General features: G+C 36.6%; 1 protein-coding gene across 3 annotated transcripts in view; it reads right to left on the bottom strand.

Moving 5' to 3' along the window:
* Positions 1-9,401, bottom strand: part of LOC107559249 (rho GTPase-activating protein 17-like) — a 62,658-nt gene that overhangs the window by 41,146 nt on the left and 12,111 nt on the right. For all 3 annotated transcript variants that reach the window (XR_001605604.1, XM_016242999.1, XM_016243000.1), the window contains exons 3-12: positions 5,686-5,790; positions 5,536-5,612; positions 4,479-4,590; positions 4,324-4,400; positions 3,880-3,997; positions 3,725-3,793; positions 3,275-3,356; positions 2,555-2,682; positions 1,096-1,207; positions 669-750 (exon numbers count right to left, since the gene is read on the bottom strand). Coding sequence is in view for 2 of the 3 variants with exons in the window: in XM_016242999.1 (XP_016098485.1) it covers positions 669-750; positions 1,096-1,207; positions 2,555-2,682; positions 3,275-3,356; positions 3,725-3,793; positions 3,880-3,997; positions 4,324-4,400; positions 4,479-4,590; positions 5,536-5,612; positions 5,686-5,790 (962 nt within the window). In the remaining variant the exon portion in view is untranslated. The remainder of the gene's footprint in view (positions 1-668; positions 751-1,095; positions 1,208-2,554; positions 2,683-3,274; positions 3,357-3,724; positions 3,794-3,879; positions 3,998-4,323; positions 4,401-4,478; positions 4,591-5,535; positions 5,613-5,685; positions 5,791-9,401) is intronic.

The following is a 9,401-nucleotide window of genomic DNA, read 5'->3' as shown; positions in this document are numbered from 1 at the left end:
ACACAGTACACACACATATATTATGTAAACAAATACTTTTATTTTGTATGCGATTAATCGTTTGACAGCACTAATTTCTACTGAAGTTGTGCCACATATTTTGTTGTAGAAATCAAAACAATGGAATATTCACAGCTGTGATAAAATCTGATGACAAAGCACGAATTTTATGTGAATAAAAATAAACCTAGTGAAATCTTTATCAATCCGTTTTGTTTTTTAATTAATAAAATTATTTAGCAAACCTGCTCAAAAGTGACAGTAAAGACTTTTACAATGTTACAGCTCTTCTGAGCTTTCTATTAATCAAAGAGTCCTGAAAAAATGTATAATGGTTTACACAAAAATATTAACTGCAAACTTTTGAATGGTGGTATATCTTGAATTAAAGCATTTAAATGACTGGTTGTTGGTTTCGATAAATTATGATTGATATAGAATTACTATATTAGTTGCTCTACAAAACTAAGTCATGTGGTAATTCTCAAGCTACTCACTTCTCACCTTTTTGCTATTCATTGTTTGTTTGCTAATATGGTTTTATGCTCATACTTAAGTTAGTCATGCAAACTAATGTTCAAGATTTGATGAGACTCACTGAAAAACCTTCTGAATACAAAGGCACTGAAGTGATGGACTTTGATGTATTATATGTGAATATGCTTTACTTTGAGGCTTGGATCCACTCTTCATACAGCTGGTAGGTCATCAGAGGTTCAGGCAGCTCCCTCAGGTAAGATTTCAGGGCTCCTAAATAATCATGGGAAAAAAAAAGCAACATCAAATGGATTTGCAAAACCTCAATTCTGTTTTAACATGAAATGCAAAGTGGATTTAGACTCAAATATTTGGCTATAGCTGTGGTACTCTTCAATCTGGTGAACAGGACTGAAAAGTTCCAGGTTTTAAAATAGATCAGCGCCAGAATTACGGTTTTGTATTCAATGTCACAACCACACGTTTTAAAATCAAACAAATCCAGTCTCATTTAAAATTTTGGGAGTTATTCTAAATGCAGAGATGCTCAAATCTCTGTAACTAGCTGCAAACAAACTGCGTCCTTCTACAGTGTCATTTACGAAAAATGTCTTGTACCGGCTACAGCATGAGGGTCAGAGTAAAACTCCTCCAGTTGGGAAGTGGAACAGTCCAGTGCCGCCTTTAACTTCTTCAGTTTAGAGGCTCCGGCAGCGATACGGAACAAACCCTGGCACGAAAGGAAATGTTGTAAACACACAAGACCTTTGCAACGTGCAGTACAATATAAACTGAGATGTATAAAAAATGACTGGAAAGGCTGTTTTCATATGTGTCAGTGATGGTTTCACAGGGAAATGATTGTCTCGTTTCACTGCTATTATTAGTCTGGCTTTAGCCAAGAAGCAGAAGTGAATCAGAAGACGTCTCTAACACAGATACACTGCCACAGTGTCACGCTCACAAATCAACAAGGTCATCCAGACCTCATCTGTTGCTCAACCTTGAGTTGAGTTGAGATCTATCTATCTATCTATCTATAGTTTATCTATCTATCTATCTATCTATTCAACCATCATCCATCAATCATCTATCCACCCACCCCTCCATCCATCAATCCATCCATCCACCATCCATCTATCTATCTGTCCATCCATCTGTCCACCTATCCATCCATCATCTATTTATCATCTATCTATCTATCATCTACCCACCCATCCATTTATCATCTATCATTCATCTGACTATTCATCCATTTATCCACCCAAACATCTATCCATCCACCCCTCCAACCATCTATCCATTCATCTATTCATCCATCCATCATATCTTTATCTATTTATCCATCCATCATCTATCCACCCACCCCTCCATCCAGCATCTGTTTATCCATCCATCTGCCCATCTATCCATTTATGTATTCAAACATTTATCCATCTGTCCATCAGTCCATCCATAAATCCATCCATTATCTCTTTATCATCTATCTATCAATCCATCCATCATCTATCCACCCACCCATCTATCATCCATTCATCCACCCTCCAACCCATCCATTCATCTATTCATCCATCTATCTATCCATCCATCCATCCATCCATCCATCATCTAATTATCATCTACGATCTCTCCACCCATCCATCCATCATCCATCCTTCAATCTATCTGTCTATGCATCCATTCATCTATCCATCCAACCTGAGACAAAAGGAATAAAGGCTAAATATCAAGAAGATCTTGATTGCTAAATCAACAAACATGTAAATACAGGCAGGTTTTTAAAGCTTTATATTTATGAAAACATAAAATGTTAACTTGCAAACCTCTTTTATTTGGATTTTGACACTTATGCAACTTCAGTTTTGAAATGCATGTCAAATAAATGTCATCCATTTAAAACTAGTTCTGTACAAAAGTGCCCTTTGCAAAAGGCAGAAATATCGACCACTTCCCTGAAGAGCACAACTATCTGCCATTGTGTGTGCAGTAACAAAGTGCATCCACTTCCCCTCTGGATGAAAACCGTCTTGTCTTTTTATCTGTGGGTTCTCATGTGTTGTTTCACAGCGCCAGATACCTCTTCTTGCATGCCGGTTTCCAGTAGCATCATAATGCAGGCCTCTATGGGCAGAGCGATCTCTCTGCTAGTGCGTTTCAGATGTTCTTCCAGAGCCGTGCCAAACGCTGGCTTCTCTGTCCATTTATCTATGTCAGATGATGAGATGAAGTGAGAATGATTTGAGTTATGGCAGGAAACATTTATGAATCATCACTAGGTGGATGTGTGGAGCACAGATTCTATAAGTCAGGATGATTTACAGTGTGAAACAGTATACATTACAGTGCTGGTCACCAGGAAGCCTTGAAAGAGAAAGAATGATTCATAGCTTGATGACTAGCCAGATCGTGTGTGTGTGTGTGTGTGTGTCATATATACACCAAAACATGTTCTATATATATATATATATATATATATATATATATATATATATACACACACACACACACACGTATATATATCTATAGGTTTTGGGTTGAAATATGCCCCAGGCAAACATGTTCTTGACAGATTTTGTGAGATTCACTCTTTTAGTTAGTAAGTCACGTGCGACTAAGTTTGGAAATGATAGAGATCACAGATCAGATAAATATTTCCTCCGTTTCAGAACACAAAACACATCCCCCAAAATATTCTCTGTGTTTAATAGCTATTAATAAGGCCATGATTTCAGAAGTGTTGTGAGTGATTCATATGCAGCAGATGCTCAGTGTAGGAAGTGAAGAGTAAATATCACACCTTGCTGTGACTGTATGGTGGGCAGGACGCTCTCGATGGACGCCAAAGCTCTTCTGTGGTATTCAGCTTGAGCTTCTAACAACTGTCAAGACAAATACACAAAAACTTTACTCTTCTTCTATTTTTGTCTGAGAAGAGGAAAAGTCAATGACTCAATGATCTACTAATTGCCTATACACTTTGTAGAATATAGTATATAAAACAACAGCTTTATTCATTCAAATGAACTCCACTGACCAGACGATAACTAGTAGCGTATAGTAGGAAGACCTATGAATACCACTGACCTTTGACCGGTTTCTTAGTGATAACCAGTGTTATACTTTCTGCATCATTCCAAATATCAAATATCATGCCTTATTTGCAAGTTAAATTCATTATACCAGTAAAAATCGAACTTTATCAGACATTATTTGTCTTATGTGGTTAAAGCTCTAAGAAACGACTTACCAACACATAATAGCAAGCATATTCTCCTTCCTTGGACGAAAAGTTGTACATATCTGCTGCCACTTGATCCTAAAGATAAAAAGAGATCAGACGAGATTGAATGTGCTACCCAAGGTCACCTAGAAACCTCAATACAGTCTGACTCATACCCATACCTTGCATATTTCCATTTTGTTCTGAGCTTCATCCATCTCCTCCTTAAGTGTGTCAACTTTGGCAGCCATTGCTTGAGCATTTGCAGCTGTCGGAAATGCCTTTGTGGCCTGCTGATACCTGTATAGTTTAAAGTATTTTCGCTATTATTATTAGCAAAGACACTTATGCTCACCAAGGCCTAATTTATTTAAATTCAGTAAAAAATTTAATATTGAGAAATATTGTTTCAATTTATATTAACCGTTTTCTATTTGAATACATGTTAAAATGTAATTTACAGTATTCCTCTGATGCAAAGCTGAATTTTCAGCATCATTACTCCAGTCTTCAGAGTCACATGTTTGCAACATTACAACCATCTTTACTGTCACTTCTGATCAATTTAATGCATCCTAGTTAAAATACTATATAGTATATACTGTATACTATAGCAAAATACACACCTGGCTTTTGCAGAATCAAAATCCAACACAAGCTTAGCTAAATGTTTCCTATGCTTCAGGATGTTAGGAATATCCACCTTCAAGCACAAAAACAAGATATGTAACTTACAGCATATTTTATTTATTATTATTTGCATGTCTTTGGCTTTACATACCTCCGCCAGCTGGTTGAGAGGCTCCAGAATATCTCTCTCCACCTGAACTTCATGTTGGCTCTGCTCCAAGGCCAGTTTGCTTTCAGCTTCTCCACAGACTTCCATCATCTTTCTGTAGATACAATATCAATAACTGTTAACATCATGCTGCCTGGTCACGTTTATTATTCTTGAATGCTAAACAGATTCTAATAATAGAGCCGGGCATAATGGCCAAAAATATGATCACAGTATCGTTTTCCATATTCAATATTGATTTTTATCACAATATTAATTTAGAAAATTTTAGAAAATGTTTCTATTTATTTATTTTTTGGGATTCTGCGTTTATGATTTATTAGTACTTCACAATGCACACGTTTAAAATAAAAAAAAATGTATTGAATAAGCTACCATTTAATTGTGTTTATTTTTTAAATAAGCCTAATGAAATAAATGCATCAGACTTTTAACAGTTTAATCAATCTTTTAAAAAGTTGAATAAATTAAAATACATTTACAACAAAACAGTGCATTTTTATTTTTTGTAAAAAGGTGCTGCACAACAGAACTTGTATATTGTATAAACGAAAACATGAGTGAAATAAAGTATCTTGTACGATATTCCTTAAAATAATATCAAACACAACTAGCATAATGTAAAAAACAATGTACTCTTGCTAATCTAACATTATCAACCAATCATCATCAAGCAGCATGAGGTCACATATTCCATCATGAACAATAATAATTTAATGTCACATCACTCTATTATGAATTTCACTGGACTACCAAATGTTGTTTGGTAATAATGATGCGTCCACTCTATATTTTCACAGATCAGGCCCGTAAATACACTGCCTGCCTGACAAAACAGATGATTCAGGGATGTTTGGTCACATAGCTAATGAGAACAGAAACAGTCCCTGAAAGCGCTGTCTCTGTTTGACTCAGAGAAGAGTGAATGTTCATAGTTCCCTCATTAATGTTATGAATCACAGCTCAGATGGACCAGATTATGGGATAGTTTTGGAGGATACGTATGTCTGTCAAAGGGTCAGAGAGTTCATAAACTCACCCGATGAGGGACTCGTCTCCGAGCTGACTTCCTCCATCCAGCATGGATTGTGAAAGGGCTGTGACAGGAAGCTTTTTCTAAGAGGAAAAAAACAATTCAGAAGTGTGCACTTTGGAGGGAATTGGAAATGTAAAAGCTGCTGTTACTTACATGTCTCTTGTCCACATCTGAACCCACGTTACCCTGCAGACACATGACCATCTTCTTGTGCACATTATGGGAGACAAATCGCACATTTTCAAGGCGCCGCTCAATCTGTAATATAATGCGCACATTTGATTAAAATTTAAAATTCACCAGGATTCCAAAATGAATGGAACCAATAGTTCCATACAGCACACTATTAATCATGGTCACATGCACACCTGTTCTGCATTTCCTGCAACGCTTAGTCACTTGAGTCTATGCAAAGTATTGTATGTACTGCACACTCTTTAGAGTTTCCCGTTCTTGTAAATGTGCCTCTTTATTGATTTCATCTAGACTGTGATTCTAGTATTAAAGGACCATTTTGGATCTGTTGGTTGTCTCAATCTTCATGCAACTGTGGATTTTTTAACTTTTTAAAAAACCATCCTCATCACAACCATGTTGAAAAGACCAGGTTAGACCGGCATGAATTCATGAATTCAGCCTAGCTAGTCACCCAATACAGCCATGCTGTTGGTTTATAAAGGAAGTCTCTTGTGGGGTACGTTTGTTAAAAAGCCTGATGAGGACACCAGCACCAAGTCACTTATGCTCACCAAAACAGCCATTTCATATCTTTTAAAATGTAATTTATTCAGCATCATTACTCCAGTCTTCAGTGTCACATGATCTAGTGCTGGGCGGTATGACCAAAAATGCATATCACGGTATTTTTCAAAATTATACCGGTTTCACGGTACATGACGGTGTATTTTTTTTTCATGCATGACCGGGTGTTAACCATATTTTCTACTGATTGAGAGAGGAAATACTGCAGTATATTGACTTAGAACGCCCTATTTTACTGCCATGATGAGTGAATATTGTCAAAAAATACCACACTAAATAGTGACTAAACACGACCCCTTTTAAATGTTAACCAGGAGTCACTCTCATTTATAATCGCGGCATCATCTGATAAAATCAACATGCATTGACACTAAAGGGCGGCTATGCGGTTGTTTTGGCTATATTTCTTTTTTGTCTCATGCAGCGCACTGCCTGCTTCTGAGTGACTAAAAAAAAAAGTGTTTGTTTACACTCTACTACGTAGAACTACGCTCATATTTATAATTCCAAATAATCAGTAAGCGACAGGTGCTAGGAAATGCTTATTAGTTCTACAGCTTCAGTTTCTGAACTTTCACGCTTAGTAACACATACAGCTGTTCCCTCACCACAGTGCAACAGTGAAAAGGGACCCCTTTCAAACATTGTTTAAGCGACATAAGTATTGAGGTATTTTAAAAATTCATATCATAACAAAAATAAACACCGGTATTCGGTATGAACCGGTATACCGCCCAGCACTAACATGATCCTTCAGAAATCATGCTAATTTGCTGCTCAAGAAACATTTCTTATAATTATCAATGTTAAAAACCATTGCTTAATGCTAATTCTTTCGTAGGGGTGGGCGATATACAGGTAGATACAATTTTGGACTATCATCTCTATCACGGTTACATGCTCACGTCACGTTGCTGTACTACGTTGTCACGAATACATTGTGTGCTCATAGAACGTGGGAGTATTGAACAGAGTTTTTTTTTTTGCATTTTTCTTGATAGGACAGTGGATATATGACAGGAAGCGAGTGGGAGATGGGGGGGTGGCAAGATCGGGAAAGGTCCACAAGGCGGGATTCGAACTCGGGACATGGATGTGGGCAGCTCTTACAAAAGAGAAAAAAATCTCTCACTGCTCTTGGACTAAATCACATTTGTAACTTTAATAAGAAGAAATATATATTTAATTTACACAGTGAAGAATATGCAGTGTTTTTATATACAGTATTTGATTATTTTATGCAATAACATTTCTTATTTATTTGTTTTACTGTAGTTTTTTTTTTGTCCTATTGCATGTAATCAGTTTCTTATTCTTATTTATTCGCTGTTTACTTGCCTTCAGTGAGCTTGAGTTTTTTTTTATTTAGGCTAGTATTATTTTTTTGTGATATTTACACTGCATGGTGACAGGAATTATGAAATTTCAATGGTATAAAAAAATTTCATATCATAAAGACCTTCTTTAAAGCAAAAATAACTATATGGTGATACATATCCTTGCCGTTAAATACAATTACTCATATCATGATATAAGATTTTGGTCATATCGTCCACCACTATTTTTTTGTGAAAAAAAATGATATATTTTTTTTCCAGAATTCTTTGATGAATAGAAAGTTTAAAAGAACAGCATTTATTAGAAATAGAAATCTTTTGTAACATTATAAATGTCTTTAATGTCAAATATGGATGCGCTATTACGTAAAATATGATCTTCTTTCGGAAAAGCAGAAAAATTTAGCTTTCTGGTCGTTTCTTCGTTGAGCAGTCATAAACACAGATTCTGCAGAGGAGCCTGGATTGGAGAAGCTTTTAAAGTGGACAATATGGTTAAAGAATTAAAGCTACAGTGAATGTGAGGAACCATCTGGGCAATGTTGCACCGTGGCTACATTTCTGCACTGTTCCAACAAAATGTGGATGGCACAACTGTACATATACGCCTATTTGCATGAGCACTAAAATACACTTTAGCACACACAAACGGCCTACATTTAGAGACAGCTGGCTGTTCACCTACATCTTAAGATGTATGAGAAACTCTGTCAAATGTATTTGCAGTTCACACCTCCCATCTGGTTCTTTTCTTCCTCAAACCCTGGCCTCAGTGTGCAGATTTTGATGCATTTCTTAATGTTAACTAAACCCCTTTCAACTTTAACACCTTCAGGAATGAAGGTAGTTTATATGTGGAATGCAAATCTTTTTAAGGTACTTTGGGAAGAAAATGAGGCCAGTATCAAGATTTGTTTACAGATTGTACACAATCCACTTCAGCAGTAATGGCAGAACCGAGTCTGTGTTGTATGTACAGAAAGCTGCCAGACTGGCTGATTGTTTTCTGGCTGATTTCTTTCGTTCTCACATGTATGTGCAAGAGGCGAATCCTCAAAGTGTGCCTGACAGTCCCTTAAATAGCTTCAGACAGTCGCAGTGGAACTGAAACTCCGTGTGAGGTTTTCAGCATCTCAGAGTCATGCTTTTGTCTGCAACTCAAACACATTTCAATAAAAGCTCACCACAAAGACGCAGGATTCAGAAATGTAACCGTTGTGTGAAACCTACACTCTGACTATGCACTGTTTATTTTGCACACACTGTCTCACTGTCTGTGTTGCTTCAGTGCCTGATTCACTAAAGGAATCATGCAGGTCAAATAATGCTGCAAACATGGACACTGAATTAGAGCAGTTTGCAGTCTTGTCACAGTTTGGTAGTTTACAGCACTGCCAAATCTATATACAGTACCTGCATATATATATTGTTGATTTATGAGGGGAAAAAATGGGAAGACTTAATGTTATATATATATAACATTAAGTCTTCCCATTTTTTCCCCTCATAAATCAACAATATATATATGCAGGTACTGTATATAGATTTGGCAGTGTATATATATATACACACACACACACACACACATACACACTGAGGTCACAAGCTGATGGCCGGACATTCTCCTTCAGGATTTTCTGATAGAGTGCAGAATTTATGGTTCCATCAATTATGGCAAGTCGTCCAGGTCCTGAAGCTGCAAAGCAGCCCCAGATCATCACACTACCACCACCATGTTTGACTGTTGGTATGATGTTCTTTTTATGAAAT

The sequence above is a fragment of the Sinocyclocheilus grahami genome, unplaced genomic scaffold, assembly GCF_001515645.1.
Source record: "Sinocyclocheilus grahami isolate Dianchi unplaced genomic scaffold, SAMN03320097.WGS_v1.1 scaffold679.1, whole genome shotgun sequence".
In the NCBI taxonomy this organism is placed as follows: Eukaryota; Metazoa; Chordata; class Actinopteri; order Cypriniformes; family Cyprinidae; genus Sinocyclocheilus; species Sinocyclocheilus grahami.
Note: the sequence above shows the minus strand (reverse complement) of the source record. Positions and strands in the feature narration are given on the sequence as shown.